Here is a 19,842-nt window from a genome sequence, read left to right as displayed (position 1 = left end):
CCTCTGGTATGTGGGCTTCGGATAGAAATCCCTAGATAGATAGGGATTTCATAGGAAGGAGAAAAGGAATAGTATAGTGTGCATGTTCGATAATCTACTTTTTATTGCGGCGATGATTTAAAAATATGTGTAAAAAAGAAAGGAGAACCGTTTGCTACGGGGCTATTATAATACTGTAAAATACACACGAGGCTCTACTCTACACTGCATACTCGCGGCCAGGCCGTTCGGAAATAAGATCCAATTGCTATTCTTATTATGCGACAGTCACAGTTCCTCAGGGGTCGTTGCTGTATGTATATCACTACGATTATAACAGGTACCTAGGCAGCGATCTCATTATGGTAATTATATTATATTCAAACAAGCCTAATGGCTCTTTAGTTAGTTAGTCACAGAAAAGGTTCCAGTATATTAGGTTGGTTGGTTGGTTGATTGTTCAGGATTCGTAAAACATAAACCAGCGAATCGAATCACAACCGCGGTCCCTAGTGTAGGTAGGTAACTATTACATAGGATTGTTCCCTTCGTGCCCTCTATTAATAAATATCCTCAGCATCATACACAACAGCTATGTATACAGCTTAACTTCCGTCCATAGCTCAGTCCACAGCATTAGCTTCTCACTTGAACACCATCATCATCCTTCACCCCTCAAGACAGACAGACACAAGGTAACGCACGAGCATACACGGATCACATCTCAGCAAACAGACATACAATTAATCAATCAAACAGGTTTCTCTATTATTTCATTCCACTGCCCTCCACAGGACCTATTGCTTCATCCATAGAAGTCACTAGCTGTGATGCAAATGCCACAAATGCCATATCATACGCGAGCTTTCCGCGGAAAACGCCGCTCAGAAGAAAAAAAAAAGCAAAAAATACTTCATGGGTATCTTCACAAGCATCCCTTTTCCTGGGCCTGTGCTGTGCTGTGCTATCCTGTCTATGACCGAAGACCGTAGACCGTAGAACAAGAAGAAAAAAAAGCGCAGGTCAAACAGATCTACACGCCTCAATACTCCAATAAACTTATGCAGAAAGCCGAAAGTGAATCAACACGTAATCGTAGATGTGCATAAAATGCTCGTCAGGCGTCGTTGTCATCTCATTTCGCTCTGTTAGTATTCCGTATCCATCTCAGTCCATTCATCTCCGTGTCTATCATAAGTGATGCGTCGGCCGAAGTTCTCTCCTTGGTCTTCATTTCGCGTAGAAGGTGAACTACGCTGGGCTACATCGATCGTGAATAAGTTGCCAAAGTCTAAAGGTGCGCGGTTAAGCTCTTCCTCCAGCGGCGCAAGAGAGCTTAGATCTAGTTGAAAATTAGGGGATGACGGTATCGGTATATTGAACTGACTGATATCAGGCATCAGTTGGTTGATGGATCGCGATAGTGGCGTGTCGAAAATCTGACTATCCAGGAGGTGCGAAGGTAGAAGACCGCCCGGTGAATTGCGCTTAACACCACTGGAGCGAGGTGTTCGAGTCGGAGTACGTTGTGACATTAGAATTTGGCTTGGAGAGTTGAGCGATCTGCCAGAGCGCATAGATCTGGTAACACTTCTAGTGACCGGTCGATGGCTTGGAGTTGGACGAGTTGGTGTCTTAAAGGGACCACCGTGGTTGGTTTTTGGTGGCGGTGTTGAAGGCCGGGGAGGAGTACCGAAAATGTCCACAAAGTCATCTTCCACAGAAGCCTCTCCTCCAATCATTGCTGGATCGCTATTCTCTTTCTCTAGCTTGCGCCCGCCTCTTGCGTCTGGATATTCAACTGGTGTCTGCACAATATTAATAACAGCTTCACCCAGAATCCTCTGCTCTCCGTCTTTGCGGGGGGATGGGAAAAGAAGTCGTCGAGTAACTCCGAGATCATCATCAAGAGCAATGGGGCTGCCGGGAGTACCGCTTCCCCTCGAGTGTGTGGATCCCCGAGAATGTGTCGAGCCGCAGTTTGCTTCCAAACCGGATTTCCCACCTCCCTTCCTCGGGTTCATCACAAGATCTTGCTGTTGTGCCTGGCTGAGCGACTCAGCCACTGAATTTTTTGGAGATAAGGATCCATCTAACGGTCCGAGAGGATCTGTGGGTAGGCAAGCTTCTGAAGTTAAATTCGTCTGGGAATCGCTCTTTGTGCGTGCCTTCTTCGAACGAGGTGGTGCGGTACCATTCGCCCTCTTCTTCCGCGTTTGAGAGAGCCTTTGCTCGTCCTTTTCCCATTTCTCTGCTGGCCTGTGCTGCTTGAACTTGCTAAACCAAATACCACAAGCTGTGAATTGTTAGTCAAATTTAACGCCGGTCATGCCGTTTACAACTTACGATTGCAGAGTAATACTTCGTTCCACGCGCTTTTGCTGTCCTTTGGACCTAAAGACTTCTTAATAATTTCGTACGAGGTCACTTTGCCTTCGGTATCTCTCTCAAGAACATTAATGGCAGTAACATAACCTGGTTTCTCCGAATATTCATGATACGCCGGAATACCTTTATGTTCCTGTTTCCAAATTTTTCGCCACGTTGGCGTCTGCAGAGCTCCACAGTTGCGACAAAATGATGGTAGTTGACCTTGAGCAACAGCTTCTTCTAATTTCTGACGGATTGTCTGTCTTTTGACAAAGTTCTTATTTGACTTTCCATCGGTAGGTCCGATGGCATCAGTCTGGGGGTGTGCAGGCTCTGAGTGAAGCGTAGGAAACGTTAATTGAGGAAGAATAGGATCACTTGCAGGTACCGCCGGAAGCTCGGGTTCTGGTGGCGTCTCCCGGCTTTCCCGAAGAGTAGGTGGTTCTATTTGGCTATTGGCGGTCTCTGTAGTAGGTTGTACGTTATCGTATTTTGATAAATCTTCAGGAGCTCGAGTAATTGAGAGCCCACTGTTCAAAGACTCTAGATGTTGGCTCTGATCCTCCATCAAATCATCTATTTGAGCCATCTCTGGGTTTGATATATTCCCTTGCGTGGCTGTATTTTCTGGCGAGACTCCTTTTTCTAAGCGCTGCTGTTCAATAGCTTCCGTCTCTACTCTTTCAGCCAGCAAGCACGGGGGTTCAGAAACCACGGGTATTTTCGCAGCTTCGCTGGTTTTTCGACTCAGATGAGGTGGGTTATATATCGACGTTTGGGGCAACAACTCGGGGGGCCCAGGGGTTTCTGTATGGATGATGAGGTCACTTTGAATTTTGGCTGGCGCTTTTTTTGCACGACTTCGACGGGGCTTCGGCTTCGCTACCACGGGGGCCTTACGTGCTGCGTTAGTTTCCTCCTCTATTCGGCTGTCTAACCCTCCACTCATATATCCTGAATCGGGCTGTGGCATTGCTATGGGCATCGGCGGCAGGATGGGGCTCGAAGGGGCTGGGCTCGATCGCATACTACTGTATAATGCAGATCGTGGGACCGGGGGTGATGATCCGATGTCGGGACTAGGTCCATCGGAATATGTATGAGATGGCGACGCACCCGCAGACTCCACAGGAGATCGAGCGTCCTGACTTTGGGACATAGACGGATTGGGTTCTAGGAAAGATGGCGTGAAAGAGCGGTCCATCCCTGAACTTGATATCGATTCGCGTCTTAGGCCACTAGGAGCTAAAGGTCGTGCTTGCGGAAGGCCTGAAAAACGAGAGTCGGGGACGGGCGTTGGAGCTCGCGGGATCTCTTGGCCTGCAGGAACATCTCCCGCGGAGGCAATGGGCCGGAAATTTCGAATCGATCCCGCGGTACTGGCAACAACTCGAAGTGACTCCTGTACAGAGCCGAACGTAGCAGTATTGCTACGTTCAGCTTTAGTCATTGTAGCCCTCTTCTTGCTTCGCGGTGGTCCGTCATCCGCATCAGTGCCGTCTTCGTATCCCGATGTACTACCCTCAGCCGGAAGAGGCTTCTTTCGTGGTCGTCCCCTAGGCCGTCCTGATGGGGGGCGGCTTGATGCCCTAGAAGCTGGACGTGACTGTGCTTTACCCCCCTTAGCCGGTGCCGACGCCCTTGCCGACTCCTCCACGACCATGCCTTGCTTTTGGGGAGCAGGTCCCTGAACTGAAGCCGGACCATGGAACTCTCTAACACCTGGCTCGACCGAGGCTGGACGGCTCCCCGGCGCTGATCTTGGCCCTTGAAAGTTCGATATGGGTGTATTGGCTCTAGGCTCGTGATTCGGGTAAAAAGGTTGAATGGGCGTAGGAACTGGAGCGGAATAAATAGGTGTTCCTTGGGGTTGGGTTAGATTTGAATGGGATTGGTTGAATGAATTCCATTCGGTATTCTCTGAGGGGGTAGGTGTTGATGTTCTTGGAGCGGTAATCGGTTCTATGCCAGCCGCTGAGGTTGAACTGTTTCGTGCGATTCTTGGAACTGGGGTCAATTTCAGTCTAACTTCGAGAGTCTCTCTGACGCCAGTTCCGAAAGCAGCGAGTAGATTCTTCGTGATGCGCCCCGTAACTAACTGTGGAGTATTAGACGAATTGGGTCCTTGATCGAGGCCCCAGCTCAACATGCCCTGTCCAACTAAGGGGACGTCGGGTTCAGAATAATCAAAGGCGTAGACGGTGTAGTCCTTTTCATCACTACCAATCAGCTCTGGACTGCATTGAGCCACTGCCTGCAGGCATGGCTTTAGGTCAATAACACCAATACGGTTCTGTTCATCCATCGGGATCGTTTGGACTTGAAGAACATGAGGCCATCGGGCGAGACATCGTTCTTGGCAATCTTTGTCGAAAGTATATTGGACTTTTACTATACCGCAATGATTAGTCCTTGAAGCATCATTCGAGGGATCGATGATGCTTACGCCCCATGGGCTTCACTTGTAGCCCATACTCATCGATGTCCTGGTTACCACCCCAGGAGGTATTGCCAACGTGGTTCGCCATACTGGCAATGAAGAGGCCCTTGGCCACTTATGGATAAAGACTTTTTTTGATGCACACGAATAGGCAAGTGAGAATCTTAAATGATTGAAGGTATACGATATAATTGACGGGCCCAGTTCGTGAATTGTCGTTATTAGAGACGTGTCATAGTATTGAGTCGTTGCAAGTTTTTATAATCCCAACACCGATTCGCTAAGATGTAAAAGGTAGGCTTGGGTTCGGGAAGGAAAAAAAAACTTAAATATTGTATGTATGTCAATTGTCGAATACAATTTGAAGAAAGGATAATTACGCTCATTCCAATTTGGAATTGGCAAAGTCCGACAATTGTCGAACAAGGGGGGAAGATTGAGGAAGTTGAGGATATTGTGAAGAAGGTAATTAATTGTAAACTGGCGGAGGTACGAAGTACGAAAGTACAAGTTGGGCGGAACAGATATTTAGGAAGTCGAAGTACCCGGCAACGCGCTGAGGGTTAGTGGGGATTCGCGCTAATATATAGTTTCAATTGAAGGACGCGTTAAAGCGTGTCTCGCGATAAGACGTCACGTCACTTGATCGGGGAGGCTGGATTTGCGCTAGAACCATCAGCGAGATTATCGGTTATCATATATGGGGCCGGAACGCACAGACTATATACCTTCAATGTATGCCGAGTTCGAGAAAGACGCTAGTACGTATTAAGCCAACAGAACATGAAGGCAGACCACCAACGCCGGTAGCTGTACCTGCTTCTCGAGACAATCCCAGAAGAAGTTATTGAATTTGTTTGTAGGATATAAGAGGGGGGTTCCGAGGAGATACTTATACTGGCCGGTGGGCCCCACAATTATACGGCCCCTTTAATGACTCAGCCAAATCAGGCTGTCGACACATCTTAACCCCCTTTACACCACTAAATATATGTTAGGTTACCTAAGATAAAATGGGTAGGTACCTTAAAGGTGCGTAATTTAATACGTGCCAAGATATCTATCCCGGGAAGCCTGTAGGTAGGTAACCATTCATATAATGGAAAACCACCAACTGATCCCTACGCATCGATGAATTTTTATACAAGTTCTGCGCCGAGACCTTGCCATCTCTAACAGTTGCCGGCCTATCATAATATACATGAAGATGTAATGCAATACGATATGTTATTTGATTATTCGTCGATCCATTCCGCTTTGCCATAATCGTTCACGATGGTTTTCCTGGACAGAATCTCATCTACAATAGCGGCGATGCCCTGCCTGCCATTTTTCCTTCGGACGAATTCTTCCCGAACCTCGTAACGGGTTGATCTACCTTCTTTAACGATGGCTTCAACATCCTGTTCCGTAGGTACACCAAAGGATTGGTACGGGTATTGGACGTAGTCCCTATCCGTCACCAAACTTAACTTTGGCGGGCCGCCGCTTAGTTGGAAGAAGGGCTCGATGATGCCGCTGCCTTCTGGGATGTCTTCCAGACTAGCCGGCTCCCACTTCGGTGTTTCTTTCAAAACCAGTCGCGCTGTAACGCCCTCTGTAAAGTCAGGATGGTTCATAAACCTGGCGGCGATTTGGTGTTCTCTCTGGAATGCCTCTGAAATGGACCAGTCGCGACCTCGCCTCATCTGCCTAAGAGCCACGTGAACCGAGGTTGGTGATCGTTGATGCAGGGTTTCCAGCGTCTTCTCAGCCCAGGCTTGAGTAGCGCCTTGCTCTTCCTTCAAGGCAGCTATGATGTCGGCAACCTTGTTTTTGCTGAAGCACCGGTCAATGGCCTTCCGAAGTTCGCCGCCCAACAGGATAGAATCTCCGGGAGGTAGGCCGGTCGCATATTCCTCGATAGTCCTTTCGATGATAGCAAGACGTTCTGCCATAGTGTCATAATCTTTAAACCGCAACTCGGCTAATCGCGATTCCAGGCTAGGTAAACTGGTTGAGTGTAGATAGTGAGTTGCGATTCCAGAGTAAAACACGTTCGCCCCTGTTAACCGTTCGCTTGTCAGAGCCAGGTAAGTACCTATAGAGCCCGCCATCCTTGGCAGAAAAAATGAGGCACCAACATCCGGAAAAAAGCCAATGGTAGTCTCTGGCATTGCAAAGACCGTCCTTTCGGTAGCAATCCGGAATGGGGCATGAATACTGAGTCCTACGCCACCGCCCATCGTGATGCCATCCATAAATGCGACATATGGTTTCTGATATGTCGCGATGTAGTGATCTAACTGGTATTCCTGGGCAAAGTACTCTACCGATTTCTGCTGGCCCTCTGGGCCCTCTTTGTTTTGCTCCGCTAGTGCGGCTACATCTCCTCCCGCGCAAAACGCCTTCTCACCAGCACCCTTCATAACAATCACATTTGCCATGTCTGATTTCTCCCACTCGACTAATCGGGGGAATATCTTCCTAATCATAGAGCCGGTAAGAGCGTTAAGTTTAGCAGGTCGATTAAGCTCGACGGTCCGCAGACCATATATGTTGTTGAAGAGGACATCATTGGGTTCGTCTGTATCGAGCTCCTTGGGAAGTTGTTTAATGGGTGTTGTAGACATCTGCGCCAACAAATCAGCAGACGGTCGCCAAAACATATATATTTTCTGGTCATACTTGTGCTCGTGCTACAGGTTGAGGACTTATTATCTTGGCTCTTAGAGGCATAGTAGGACTTGTTCTCCAGCAAGGAGAGGTAGCAGTGGTAGCTGCTGACCCAGCTCTCCTTATCAAGACTCTGAAAGACATCTAATCCAGTTTTTCGGATGCGCAATCCTCTACCTATATGCGCACCGAGGGACCTGGGCTGAAAGCTTCAAAGGACCGGGGGTCAAGTTGCGATAAGCGGTTTTCGATGCAGTCGGGGAGTTCCTATCCTCGGTTTAAAAGAAAAAACTGATATCTTTTTACCCGAAGTACCTGAGTACCTCTCACTGCGGTGGAAGTGGAAGAGGGGTACATGGTTCAATGTACCTGATCCTTGGCGTTATGTACATAGTACAAATCCACTGCACCAAAGCGGAGACCTATTCAATTCCATTTGAAGCTTGACGCGCTTCGGCCAATCAAATCTCTCTTTTCTTCTGAACGCACTAAGACTTTGGAGACTTTGGAGATTTCAAAGAACCAAACGTAACCAAACATCTCAGCCTTGCCTCAACCTTAACGAACTGTCGCTTTTTGATTCAATAATCCGACCACAACAATCAACAATCAAGATGGCAGACAATAAGATCCAGTAAGCTCGAATTTGCAGGTATTGGTATTGTTATAGCTGAAGCTAACGTTATTCGTTTAGGGAGCTTCTCACCAAGCCACGCAATGAACTAACGTTCGTATCCCGCCCTACGATCTACGGGCTTCCTCTTTTCTAACGCGCGAAACAGGGAATACGAAATATCGCTTCTCGAGGAGCACGAGTTCAGCGCCGGCCCTCTATCGATACTTCAAACCGCTGTCCGAAGCCATACACAGGTCCTAATCTCTTGTCGCAACAACCGGAAGCTCCTAGCTCGCGTCAAGGCTTTTGACCGCCATTGTAACATGGTGCTAGAAAATGTCAAGGAGATGTGGACCGAGACGCCCAAGCTATCAAATGGAAAGAAAGGAAGGCCTGTCAACAAGGACCGGTTTATTAGCAAGATGTATGTTATGTACACCCCACGCAAAGTTCGATAGCAGTAGACCTAAACTTACATCTTTCCCAGGTTCTTAAGAGGAGATTCGGTCATCTTAGTCCTACTCAGCTAGAGAGAGAAAAAATTAGGTATTCGGTTATAAAAAAAACCACACGTGTACGCGGCATATCCTTCGTTATACGGTGTCTAAATTAGGTAGGCAGGACATGAAGGCCGAGATAGCATATCAATGCAGCATTATGTCTCGTGGGTGTGCTCATTACGGTAATAGCAGTTTGACGAAGCTGCCTAAAAGGAACATATTGAGCAATAGAGAAAGCCGTGATCATGGGATGAAAGAAATAGGGCGCAGATATTACTAAATCTGATTATCTACTCTGCACTACCAAAACGACTCAATACCACTACAAGACCCATACCATAAGTGAACTAATAATTATATAGTTTCCCAGCTTTCATCATCGGATTTTATCCCAGCAAGGCCCAGGAAAAAACTCGCCAATCCCCAAGCGCCTGGATCAGGTACTTCTTCAAATCCAGAGCCCCCAACATATACTGCCCTGCCCAGGCTGGGCTTCATCCCCTTGGTCTCCTCGGCAGCTTTCTTCGAAGCTTCAGCGGCCTTCTTGAGATCTCCCGTCTTTCCGAGAACCTCAACAAACGGATACAGGGCGTCTATTAATGTGCGATCACCTGGTCGTGCCGGTGTATATTTTGATAACGCGTCACAGCTTTGCTTGAGAGCGCCCGCCCATACTTGCGGGGAAGCATCTCCTGGTGCAAGTGTTCGAAGTGAATGGACAAGAGCATTTAGGAAGATGGCAAAAAGCGCCCCTGAAGTGCCATCCATTGCCTTTTCGACAATAGTGACGATATGAGCGAGATCGACAATGACGTCTCCAGTTGGCGGCTTCTCCTTTAAGTGATTAAGGATAGCTATGAATTGTGAACGTTAGCTATTCTTCCGTTAATACCCCAGCGTTGACTTACCTTCTGCACCACGCTTCAAACCGATGCCACAGTCACCATCTCCAACCACAGTATCGTATCTGGTCACATCTGGCTCGACCGCTACGATAGCTCGCAAACCCGAAGTTAAAGCATCATTAAATGCATTGCCGTTAGTCTTGAGACCACTTGATTTGATGCTCAGGCTAGGACCTGTTCCACTTTCCCTAGTAGCGGCATTCTTTGCTTCCCATGTGGTTTTCTGGATCGGTGCTGACCAGCCTGTGGCTTCGCATGGATAGTCCAAGAGCTGAATCATGCTCGGACCACCGATATCCGTATTGACGACATTCAGGAGCGAAATACTAAACCCTAGCCCGTTCAAGCTCGTCACTATGGTGCTCGTGATTAGCGATCTATATCCACAAAAGTCCCGTGGGCATATAACCTAGAATGGTTGCTCACTGTATGTTCCGCTAAGAATCCTCACAGGCTGAATACCCCAGGATGATCTTAGCTGTTTCACCACCTCCGCAGTGATGCCTCCTAGTTCGAGGACGCTAACGCCTCCGAGATTGTTCACGAGCAGTACTATTTCGTTAGAGTTTACGTTGAGGAATGCCCTGTCCTTGTCGTTCTGGTCTAGAAGCTGTGATAGCATCGTGCCCACGAGCTCTGGGAGCTCGACCTTCTTCCGTCCTGATCCTGCCTCGTTATGAATACCCATTCCAATTTCTACCTCTCCATATTCAAGGCTCTCGGCGGCGTTAGAACCGATCGCTCTCCCGGGCACATGCACATGATCAAGGCTAGCTCCGACGCTCACAAGATTAGCTGCAGTGAGTTTTGCGACCTTGTAAACTTCTTCGAGGCTGCGTCCCTGTGCTGCGAGAGCGCCAGCTATCTTGTGGACTAGTACTGTCCCAGCGATTCCTCTCCTACCAACTTTGCCCCCCCTTTCCCTGCCAACTCCAACGTCGTCACCAACAATGACCATCTCGACATTCAGACCGTCAGCTTTCGCCTTCTCGACTGCCAGACCGAAATTAAGAACATCGCCAGTATAATTCATGACGGTAACCAAGACACCTTTGCTAGTATCTACTCTCGAAGTTATAGCCCTGCGTATTTGCTCCGCGCTAGGTGACGCGAAGATGCTTCCGGCCACAGCAGCCGAGAGTAAGCCAGTACCGACGAAGGCACCAAAGCTCGGCTCATGTCCACTGCCACCACCGCTGATAATTGAGACTTGCGATGGCTCATGGCTGGGTCTTTTATAGACAATCTTGTTCTCAGCATCCAAGGCCACAGAAGGGTTAGTAAGGGTGAGACTCTCGAGAGCTGAGTTCACCAGCAGGGTAGGATCGTTGATGAAATGCCTAGCCGACATGTTGAGATGATTGTGAAGATCTTACTTGTTATGAGAATAAGAGAATAGCTATCCGTATGAAGTTTTCGTGAATTAAAAATCTAAGGGTTTGATGGACTGGAGTTATTGGAAAGGTTTGTTTTTATTATATATTTGGTGATACAGGAAGGAGAAGGAGAGAGCAGACAAAGCGTGGGTTCCCATCTTGAATGGCTTAACCCAAGTACTTGGTCGTACGTAGTGGCTTCCAATTATTAAGTCGATATGATGCAGGTGCTTCAGGTACCGTGTGCTTCGGCTTGACATATACAGTCCAAGACTCTAAGGACCACCTAATCGGTAAAGGTACCACGGAAGTGCGGGGTCTCCTCGCGGGGTTTACTAGTTGATGGGATTCATCGGGCTTGGACACGGCATCTTTCCGACTTTGAAAAAGATAGGGAAGAAGCCATTTACAGGTTGGAATTAGCTACCTTAGGTAGGTACCCCGGTAAATTAGTGCCAAACCCAAAATACAGAGATATCGCAACTATGGTTAGGTAGTTACAATACCGTGTAAGTCGCACGCGGAAACACCTCAACATCATATCATACATATGCACGACCATCTGTCCTCCCCACCTTGCATATCAGGTGCTTAGAACATAGATCTGGGCCTTTTACTCCTTCCAGTATTCCGGTATTTCACCCCGCTAAACAGCCTCGATACTACCACATACCCATTAAATGCCGCCAGTTACACATGCCCAGATTCTCCTACATATGTATACCTTCCGCCGTCAACGGACCTCTTGCCTCTTGCCCCTTGCTCTTTGCCTCTTGCCACAAGGCTTGCGCGGCTCTCTCACCGGAATTCCAGCGGTTGATCAAAAAGCAATATATTTACTAGGATAACGGAAAATAGCTCGTCCAAAATTTGTTGAGTCTTCAGCCGCGTCTATGCACACAAGTATCGCTAGTATATACCTAGGTATACAGGAAACTCCAAAGGATGTCCGAAATAGGGGTTTCGAATCTAACAGTATGCAATTTAGGAAGCACCGTGATTTACATTGCGCCAATTTTATCCATAATTTGAGAAAGCTCTGGCACTTACACAGTTGACATGTGTCAATAGATTTGACAGCATTGATATTCGTTCCCACTACTATTCGATTGCAAACCGCCTTCGGAACTAGCAGAAACTTTGTATATATACGGCGAGCCATCACACCTTAACGACACGTGGTACGTTAAGCCATTGAAATCTAGTTTTTATGTTCCTGGAGAGGTTCCGTGGTACATTCATATCAGTCTTCGTACTTGGAACACGGGAGTCTGGCAACTCGGTCTTCTTCCGTAGGATTATTCTTGTCTATACATAGTCGTAAGCATTGATAGCGGTCCTGGAGATATTTATCTAAGATACAAGTATGTAATCAAATGTGAAGCTATTCGAATCATCACCACGTACGAAATATACAGGGGTTCATTCTAAATATATCTTTAATTTCGCATGGTGTGGAGTTTATTGTGGCAGATTGTGGCTTGCTACATACAGAAATGCCGGTCCTTAAGGACTTAGGTACCTATGTACAGATTGGATGAATGCTAACCCCTCTATGAATGTGGCTTGTGCAATTCGAGAAATATTCCTTGCCCCGCGCTACGAATGACTCAAAAGTATTTCCTGCGCGCAACTAGATTGGTCACCATAAAAAGGGTAAGAGCTTCTTTAATGGAAGCTTGGGTTTTCCCACAATTCTTTTTCTAAGCCCAAGGCTCACGTGCAATTTTCTAGCATTCACTATTCACTTAATGAGAAAGCTTATACACTGGTTCCGCAGTTTTCTTAAAGCGCGGCGTGACCGTGATTCTATTCTCGGTCAACCAGGAAGCAGAAGCGTCACTATGTCAACAGCCCAAAATGAGCCGCCTGCAAAGGCCACCCCCCAACCAGCTCAGCCAGCTCAACCAGCTCAGCAAGTTCAGGAAAATATAAAGCCTGAGAAATCTAAGACACCTACACAAAATAATAAGAGCACCAAAGGCGAGGCAGCTGAAGTTGCAAAACCGCAAAAACCCTCGGGCGCGGAATTAAAGGCCAAAGCTAAAGCAGAGAAGGCCGCAAGACGTGCACAGGCAAAGGTGACAAAAGAAGTTACTAAGGGGGAAGCTGCCATATCATCAACACCCGGTCAATTAGGTCCATCTGCGGGTGAAGTGAAAGGCGGCAAATCAAAGGGAAAGCAGGATGGTGGCGCAACAACTGCTTCAGGAGCGGCAGGAAGACCAGTAGTGTCTAAGGGACCTGTGCCTGTTGTTCTATCCGAGCCAAAGTTCACGATACCTGAATGCTTCAGTCATCTGTCCATGGCCAAAAGAATCCCGATAACTCAAGCAGATAAAGATGTCCATCCGACTGTCTTGGCATTGGGCCAACAAATGGCCACATTCACAATTGATGAGAGCATCACGAGACTAAAAGCAACCCTTTTAGCCTTCAAAAAGGTATTTAGTCCATTGTGATAACCTTAAATTTATACCTATGCTAATAATAAAATAGGTCATCAATTCATATACCACCCCCCCTGGCAACACTCTTGCGAGACATTTAACACCTCATGTCTTGAATCCTCAGATTGACTATCTCACAGCATGTCGGCCGATGTGCTTTTCTATGGGAAATGCTATCCGTTGGCTTAAATTGCAGGTTAGCAAGATCGATCCTGATGTACCTGAAGCAGAGGCGAAGAAGCAGCTATGCAGCAGCATAGATACCTTCATACAAGAACGGATTAGCATGGCTGATCTCGTCATAACTGAGAAGACTTCCGAGAAGATTCGAGATGGCGACGTTATATTGACGTTTGGGCGGAGCACTCTTGTTGAGGAGGCCCTTCTCCAGGCTCACACCATCACTCAGAGGAAGTTTACAGTTACTATTCTTGATGACCCATATGAGAGGAAGGGTCAGACACTAGCAAAGAACCTGACTGCAGCAGGAATAAGAGTGTCCTACTGTGGCGATTTTGGTGGATTGTGGTGCTATCTACAGGGCGTCACCAAAGTTATAGTTGCTGCCGAGTCCATGTTTAACAATGGGTCCATGTATGCACGAGCAGGTACTTGCGATCTTGCCATTGCCGCAAAGCAGCTGGATTTGCCCGTCATCGTTCTCTGCGAGACAGTCAACATTACCGAGCGAGTGTCATCGGACTCTCTTACGTATAACGAGATTGACCCTGAGCGAAGTTCAAGCGCCTCTTTCAGACTATTATATGACACTACACCGGACAAGTACCTGTCACTCGTCATCTCGGAGCTAGGAACGGTGCAGCCAACTTCAGTACCAGATCTACTGCGAAAACTTGAAGAGTCCAACTAGAAAGGGGGCCCAAGAGAATCGAGGTATCTAGATAATAGGGCGGACTCGGGCTGAATCTTTCAACCTACTTGGAGGATTTAATAACATGTCAAAGCTCCTAAGTAGTACCCGCAACTGGGTAGAAAATATAAGATCGTTAAACACATGAATTATCGTGCTGCATTCTTAAGTGAAGAACATGTTAGTTTGCTCTTGATTGTTGACCCTTTATTCCGTAGCCTCTATATGTACATTGAACCGAGATTGCGAGATAGGGTACTTCTTCACGCGGTTGCCGCCGCATCCCTAGCAGCTTTCCGTGCTCTCTTCTCTAGAATAGACTGTTTCCGCGCCTCCAAGATTGCCGATTGCCTCTCGTCAACGCCCTGTAACCAGTATCCAAAGCTTGCGCCGACTCCGGCAAAGACCGGGTAAGCCCATAGGGAACCCCTGTTGAAGAAAGGTCGCATCTCGAGACCGAGTTGCCAGAAGCGGACGGCAAGGCCTGTATTGGTAGGTCAGCCATAATTCACTTAGTAGAGAGTTCGCTCTCTGATCTCTAAAGTCATACCGAAGCCTGACCAGAAAAGGACTCGATGCACCATTGCGAACGTTCGGAGAGAAGTGTTGCCTCAATTGGCTGGTTGGTCTCGTAGTTTATTTCGTATAGGAGAAGCAAAGCGATCTACTTGGCCTGGAGTAGTGGTAGGCCTGCCTAGGTGGTGGAAGGTTGAGATGGCGGCTACCGACGATACTAATCCGTAACACTGACACACTGACGTGAAGTTCATTTGGGTTGTGAATTGGAGCCTCCAATCAAACATGGCGGAAACTAAGCTTACGCACAGACCAAGTTACATAAAGCAAAATGTTGGAACGGAACGCACGATTATCCAAGTCCCTTATCCATTATCCCTTATCCCTTATCCCTTATCGGATAAGTTAGGTACCTAGGTACTACCTGCCCAAAGACTTGCCAAGTCTAATCTCCAAGGGTCTAACTCAACTTTCCGACCTTCACCAATTTACCTAATCATTCGCGTTTCTTCATCATTTAGGAAAGTCGTGATACTGGATATTTGATTTTGATTCGCCTCTGAATCAAATCAAATTCACATGCTCGTTCCTCCCCTCGAATAAATACTCGCGAGGCCAGATGGCCTCCGCGGCCACCACCATGGCTTCCGCCGAGCAAACGACTGTCCCAGCTACTGGCCCTGCGGTTCTCGCGCCCCGAAAATTCAAGGCTTCGGATCTACCTCTGCCATCCGCTACGCGATCCGCAATCGAGGGATTGGCCCATAGCTTCAAGAAGAAGGGCGGTTACGATGCAATTCGCAAACAAATTTGGGAGAAGTTCGAGCAGAGCGTGAGTAGTCGCGACTAATTATCTACGGCGTAATACTATATAGCTACTTGGACTCGTATACTAATTACCGTGGCAAATAGGATTACGAGGCTCAGGTCACCAAGTCTATACTCGAAGTCGCCGAGCAAGAACTCGAGCGGAATCCGTCGCAACTTCTAACCCTTGACCGCCGAAAGGCTGCTGCTCTTATCGATGGTGCTCTCGACCGTTCTGGCGTCTATCAAAAAGCCGAGGAGGTTCTCGACCAGCTGATCGATGTGGAGGATATCGAGACGCGCATGCGTGAACTACGTCAGGCTGAAATCGGCCTCGAGGCAGCTAAGGAAGAGCAAGAACGCGGCTCCAAAACGGACGCAGAGTATGCCGCAGAATCAGCTCGCAGTCTAGATGAGCGTGACCGTATTCGACGAGAACTTAGAGCGAAAGAAGAGCAGATCTTGGAGGAGAAACGTAAGATCGAGCGAGAGGAACGCAAGAAGAGGGAGCGCGAGAGAGAGCGTGAGCTAGAAAAAGCCGAAGCTAAGCGCAAGGAGGAGCGAGACGCTCGGAGGCGTGAACGCGAAAAGAAAGAAGCGGAGCGCGAGCGCGAAAGGGAGAAGGAGAGAGAGGAACGTCGACGCGCCAGAGAGCGAGATAGAGAAAAGGACCACGACCGACGCAGATCTAGAACTAGGTCAAGGCATAGATCCCGGGACAGGTCACGGCATCGCGACAGGAACCGCGAGGGAGACCGTGATCGTAGCCGTCGTCGGGATAGCCGCGAACGAAGACACCGCGAGCGGTCCCCTAGAGATGAACGTGAACGTGGAAAGCCGGAGGAGCTCAAGAAACAACTTACTAAAGAGGACCATGAGAGGCTTGAGAGGGAAGCGCTTGAAAATCTTTTACGGGAGAGCAAAAAGAGTGCTGCTAAACAACCTGAACTCGAGGTTGACGAGGCTCTCGTACCGCCTCCTCGAAGGATTAAACCAGCTTCCGCCATACAGCCTATACGTCGCGACTCGATTAAGAATTCAGATACAAAGAAAACACCCGAGCTTACGAAGTCGGAATCCAAGGAGTCGGCAAAGGAGACTGCGGACGCGAAGGAGGGGAAGGAAACGAAGACGTCCAAGGAATCTAAGGAAACGGAACCTAAAGAGACCAAGGAAAATAAGGAAAACAAGGAGTCTAAAGATAGCAAGAGTAAAGAAGAGAGACGGCCTAGCCCAGCACCTTCTCGACACCATCGCGACCGATCACGTGGCACAGAAGACGACCGAAGACGCCGCGATCGCGACCGTGTTAGAGAACGCAGCCGATCTCATGCCAGGTCTGATCGAAGGGAACGGAGCAGATCAAAACATCGACTAGATCGGCGAGAACGTAGCCGCTCTAGAGATCGTGACCGGATTATGGAGAGAGATAGGGACTTTTACCGTCCAGGGCAACGAGATAGAAGTCGTTCTCGTGCACGACCTCACCGCGACAGACACGAAAGGAGTCGCTCACGAGATAGATACAAACCAGACCGTAGAGAGCGAAGTCGTTCTCGGCGGCCTAGAGACGATCGAGACAGACGCGATCGGAGTCGCTCACGTGTCCATCCTGAGAAACGGGACGATCGCCGAGAAAGGTCGCGCTCACCTAAGCCCAGAGCTGAAAAGCCTCGGTCACGTCCACCCCGGAGCCGATCCCGTTCTCGGCCGGCCACTGCTAGTAAACCTGAACTGACCGATGCCGAAGCCTGGAAGCAAGGAGAAATCAAGAAGCGCGAGCAGGAAGCGAAGGCTTATTTGGCAGCGCAGCGCGCGGCTCGCGAGAAGGGTTTACCTATTCCCGGAGTCGACGATAAATGGAGTACCGGAGAGCGTTCACCCGAGGCTAAAAGGGCCCGTGTCCCTGATGAGATCGACCGGTATAGGCCTGGCGATCGCGACCGAACCGACAAGTATCGAGAGCGAGATAGAGATGATCGTCGAGACAAAGAGAAGGAGCGCGACAAGGACGACCGACGGGAGCGGCGGCGTAGTCGAAGTAAAAGTCGCAGTCGCCGCCAGGATCGTGATCGAAGCCGTGATAGGGATAAAAGCCAAGATCGCGAGCGCCATCGGTCCCGCGATAGATACCGTGGGGAGGGAACTCGGGACAGAGATCGCGATCATGACCGTGATCGTGATCGTGACAAGTATCGCGAAAGAGACCGTGACCGTGACCGCGACCGCGACCGCGATAGAGATCGCGACGGAGATAGGGACAAGCGCAGCCGTCGTGACAGAAGTAATGAACCACGACGCGACAAAGGCCGAGACCGGAGGGATAGGAGCATCGAGTCTAGGCGGGATAGAAGAGATCCAAGTCGCAGTCGCCGACGAAGCCGCAGCCCTCGTTAGTCACAGGGCCAGCCATTTCTTCAAAATTTAGTGATATTGCGGAACACAGTCCGTCGTTATCCTATCCGGGATCAGGATCAGGCGCAGAGGTAATTACTAAGGTGAATGGATTTCGACTATGTAGGTACATGTAATATTAGCGCGATAGGAGGAGAGGATACATATCGGACCAGTGGGCACACGTCGCAGCGCGCAACGGTGGTGCGTCTGATTCTAATTTGGAAGGGGTTTGAGACCGAGTTATTTGGACGCCACGGACTACAAAAAGCTATACCCTGGAACTTTGCTAGGCGTTGAAGGTTTTGCTACCTCGATAGGTGTAGCACAAGTCACAATCTAGAAAAGCTAGTTGATAGCAGGAGATAATACTACCTCTAGAAGTAATTAAGTCGTTCAATGTCTGACTGTTCTTCTATATAGCACTGTGTAATCAGCCGCATCGACATCGGCATCGGTGTCATTGTAAAGCGCATAAACTAGGTAGGCGGTTGTTGATACCGGTTCGTCTAAAGATAGGCATCTAGATAATACAAAATGCACCACGCAACGCAATGCGCTTCCCGAAACAAGCCCCTGGAGGATCCGTTCCGCGCTTACAATAAGTACCTACTATGTATGGACGAAAGATGCCAAGAATACGCTAATGTATTGGATGAAGGAGAGGATAGGTAAGCTTTCCACGGAATGCGGTTGCATAAAGAGGTACTTATTAATTACATACATTTCTTAAGTATCGGAATTGAGTTTATTCCCGATAGCTAGAAATCTTCAAATCTTAGGTTAGGGGTGTGGTTTATTATTAATGGAGAAGGAGAAGAAGGAGAAGGAGAATAATATGAAGTCAATTACATATTGCCAAGAAACTGAACCAGGTGACGATGATACAGCAAAAGGGAGAGAGTGGGATACAAGGGGTTCCGGGTCGGGTGGGATCTTCAGCGTTATGAAAATAGTCTCAGCGTCGTCATTATACACTATAGAGGCTTGGGATTGGCAAGGGGTGTGGTTTGTGTACAAGGTATTGGTGCGAAAGAACTGGAAGCATTGTTAATGGAAACAACTTGGAACTTGGAAGTTTCCGGCCATCCATAGAATCAATTAAATGCAGGTAAATATTGCGTCAAATACGCTAATGAACTATAACGTGCATTAGGGAGTAACAATGTATTATACAATGCTTTTGCCTATTGACAATAATAATAAGGAAGTATCGTACGAGACGTGCCTTACTTCCTTGACCCCATCTTGTGACTCGCACATCTTTTTAGGTAAGGTACCAAATGCAGGTGTCGCGAGCCACAGGTTCCCAGTCAGCCAGCTCAGGTTTTCCCCATCGTAGGGCGGAGTACCTAATGGAGGTTACCTAATTGCACTTTTGTATGTATTGTACAATACCTAACGTACCTCTAACCTGGGCAAGTACAATACATACCTTACTATTGTCCAAATCAAGTGCGGTCCAAGATACCAACCTGACCTAACTAGTGTAGAGAGCTGCGATCATTCCTTCTTCTTTTCTCGTCCATTCTTATTCTTCCATTTTCCCTCCGCTCTTGTGATACGCTATTACCTGCGAGGCAGGACATATCCATTTCTTCCTTTCTTTCTATCTATCAACTTCATCTTGTGTTCAATCAGTCAATCCATTCATCTTATCAACCAAACTAGGCGTATTGCGACCCCGTGCGGTGTGTCAGTTAGTAATAGTACGACACACGACACTTTTGAGACCCGACACCGATAACCCATACCCATTTCCATTTCAAGGATCAGGAACCAATATACCTCCTCAATCGAACCTCAACCCTCCACAGCCACCCTTTTCCATTACGAACGAGAACCTTACTACTTAGACTTGTCTTTCGGAACCCGAGGGAATTTATTCATTTTTTTGGTGCTCTTCTTGTTTTTCATTTGTTTCTTTTTAGCTGCTGCATCGAGGTACTTCATCCTCGACAAC

At 48.1% G+C, this 19,842-nt stretch overlaps 7 protein-coding genes across 7 annotated transcripts; 3 read left to right on the top strand and 4 right to left on the bottom strand.

Moving 5' to 3' along the window:
• Nucleotides 1-1,042: 1,042 nt before the first annotated feature.
• On the bottom strand, nucleotides 1,043-5,001 carry F5Y00DRAFT_83515 (uncharacterized protein). The gene is made up of 3 exons (XM_048014221.1): nucleotides 4,796-5,001; nucleotides 2,326-4,740; nucleotides 1,043-2,275 (listed from the first exon to the last, which is right to left on the bottom strand). Exons 1-3 carry the CDS (start codon nucleotides 4,875-4,877, stop codon nucleotides 1,128-1,130), a joined length of 3,645 nt encoding a protein of 1,214 aa, XP_047864553.1. The 5' UTR covers nucleotides 4,878-5,001; the 3' UTR covers nucleotides 1,043-1,127.
• Nucleotides 5,002-5,630: 629 nt separating this feature from the next.
• On the bottom strand, nucleotides 5,631-7,717 carry F5Y00DRAFT_237906 (ClpP/crotonase). The gene is made up of 2 exons (XM_048007901.1): nucleotides 7,457-7,717; nucleotides 5,631-7,401 (listed from the first exon to the last, which is right to left on the bottom strand). Exons 1-2 carry the CDS (start codon nucleotides 7,586-7,588, stop codon nucleotides 6,025-6,027), a joined length of 1,509 nt encoding a protein of 502 aa, XP_047864552.1. The 5' UTR covers nucleotides 7,589-7,717; the 3' UTR covers nucleotides 5,631-6,024.
• Nucleotides 7,718-7,971: 254 nt separating this feature from the next.
• On the top strand, nucleotides 7,972-8,843 carry F5Y00DRAFT_237904 (small nuclear ribonucleoprotein Sm D2). The gene is made up of 4 exons (XM_048007900.1): nucleotides 7,972-8,078; nucleotides 8,139-8,171; nucleotides 8,227-8,484; nucleotides 8,548-8,843. The coding sequence occupies exons 1-4, from the start codon at nucleotides 8,059-8,061 to the stop codon at nucleotides 8,588-8,590; spliced, it is 354 nt and encodes a 117-aa protein (XP_047864551.1). The 5' UTR covers nucleotides 7,972-8,058; the 3' UTR covers nucleotides 8,591-8,843.
• Nucleotides 8,844-11,518, bottom strand: F5Y00DRAFT_237903 (dihydroxyacetone kinase). The gene is made up of 3 exons (XM_048007899.1): nucleotides 9,892-11,518; nucleotides 9,469-9,819; nucleotides 8,844-9,414 (listed from the first exon to the last, which is right to left on the bottom strand). The coding sequence occupies exons 1-3, from the start codon at nucleotides 10,814-10,816 to the stop codon at nucleotides 8,915-8,917; spliced, it is 1,776 nt and encodes a 591-aa protein (XP_047864550.1). The 5' UTR covers nucleotides 10,817-11,518; the 3' UTR covers nucleotides 8,844-8,914.
• A 1,167-nt stretch (nucleotides 11,519-12,685) lies between these two features.
• On the top strand, nucleotides 12,686-14,162 carry F5Y00DRAFT_262407 (nagb/rpia/CoA transferase-like protein; the record flags this gene model as incomplete). The annotated part of the gene is made up of 2 exons (XM_048011379.1): nucleotides 12,686-13,285; nucleotides 13,341-14,162. The coding sequence occupies 2 exons, from the start codon at nucleotides 12,686-12,688 to the stop codon at nucleotides 14,160-14,162; spliced, it is 1,422 nt and encodes a 473-aa protein (XP_047864549.1).
• A 131-nt stretch (nucleotides 14,163-14,293) lies between these two features.
• Nucleotides 14,294-14,984, bottom strand: F5Y00DRAFT_83460 (uncharacterized protein). Its single transcript, XM_048014220.1, has 2 exons — nucleotides 14,713-14,984; nucleotides 14,294-14,646 (listed from the first exon to the last, which is right to left on the bottom strand). The coding sequence occupies exons 1-2, from the start codon at nucleotides 14,744-14,746 to the stop codon at nucleotides 14,426-14,428; spliced, it is 255 nt and encodes an 84-aa protein (XP_047864548.1). The 5' UTR covers nucleotides 14,747-14,984; the 3' UTR covers nucleotides 14,294-14,425.
• Nucleotides 14,985-15,488: 504 nt separating this feature from the next.
• Nucleotides 15,489-18,279, top strand: F5Y00DRAFT_237894 (uncharacterized protein). The gene has a single exon (XM_048007898.1). The coding sequence runs from the start codon at nucleotides 15,789-15,791 to the stop codon at nucleotides 17,880-17,882; it is 2,094 nt and encodes a 697-aa protein (XP_047864547.1). The 5' UTR covers nucleotides 15,489-15,788; the 3' UTR covers nucleotides 17,883-18,279.
• Nucleotides 18,280-19,842: the final 1,563 nt, after the last annotated feature.

Source organism: Daldinia vernicosa (genome assembly GCF_022497035.1).
Source record: "Daldinia vernicosa strain CBS 139.73 unplaced genomic scaffold F5Y00scaffold_25, whole genome shotgun sequence".
In the NCBI taxonomy this organism is placed as follows: Eukaryota; Fungi; Ascomycota; class Sordariomycetes; order Xylariales; family Hypoxylaceae; genus Daldinia; species Daldinia vernicosa.
Note: the sequence above shows the minus strand (reverse complement) of the source record. Positions and strands in the feature narration are given on the sequence as shown.

Coding starts and splice junctions, on each gene's coding strand:
- F5Y00DRAFT_83515 (XM_048014221.1), bottom strand. CDS start 4,877: ATGGCGAACCACGTTGGCAATACCTCCTGGGGTGGTAACCAGGACATC. Junction 4,741..4,795: donor ACAAGTGAAGCCCATGGGGC/GTAAGCATCATC, acceptor ATTGCGGTATAG/TAAAAGTCCAATATACTTTC. Junction 2,276..2,325: donor CGAAGTATTACTCTGCAATC/GTAAGTTGTAAA, acceptor AACAATTCACAG/CTTGTGGTATTTGGTTTAGC.
- F5Y00DRAFT_83460 (XM_048014220.1), bottom strand. CDS start 14,746: ATGGTGCATCGAGTCCTTTTCTGGTCAGGCTTCG. Junction 14,647..14,712: donor CCTTTTCTGGTCAGGCTTCG/GTATGACTTTAG, acceptor CTACCAATACAG/GCCTTGCCGTCCGCTTCTGG.
- F5Y00DRAFT_237894 (XM_048007898.1), top strand. CDS start 15,789: ATGCGTGAACTACGTCAGGCTGAAATCGGCCTCGAGGCAGCTAAGGAA.
- F5Y00DRAFT_237904 (XM_048007900.1), top strand. CDS start 8,059: ATGGCAGACAATAAGATCCA. Junction 8,079..8,138: donor ATGGCAGACAATAAGATCCA/GTAAGCTCGAAT, acceptor TTATTCGTTTAG/GGAGCTTCTCACCAAGCCAC. Junction 8,172..8,226: donor AAGCCACGCAATGAACTAAC/GTTCGTATCCCG, acceptor CGCGCGAAACAG/GGAATACGAAATATCGCTTC.
- F5Y00DRAFT_237906 (XM_048007901.1), bottom strand. CDS start 7,588: ATGTCTTTCAGAGTCTTGATAAGGAGAGCTGGGTCAGCAGCTACCACT. Junction 7,402..7,456: donor AACCTGTAGCACGAGCACAA/GTATGACCAGAA, acceptor TTGTTGGCGCAG/ATGTCTACAACACCCATTAA.
- F5Y00DRAFT_237903 (XM_048007899.1), bottom strand. CDS start 10,816: ATGTCGGCTAGGCATTTCATCAACGATCCTACCCTGCTGGTGAACTCA. Junction 9,820..9,891: donor GATTCTTAGCGGAACATACA/GTGAGCAACCAT, acceptor CGAGCACCATAG/TGACGAGCTTGAACGGGCTA. Junction 9,415..9,468: donor TTTGAAGCGTGGTGCAGAAG/GTAAGTCAACGC, acceptor CACAATTCATAG/CTATCCTTAATCACTTAAAG.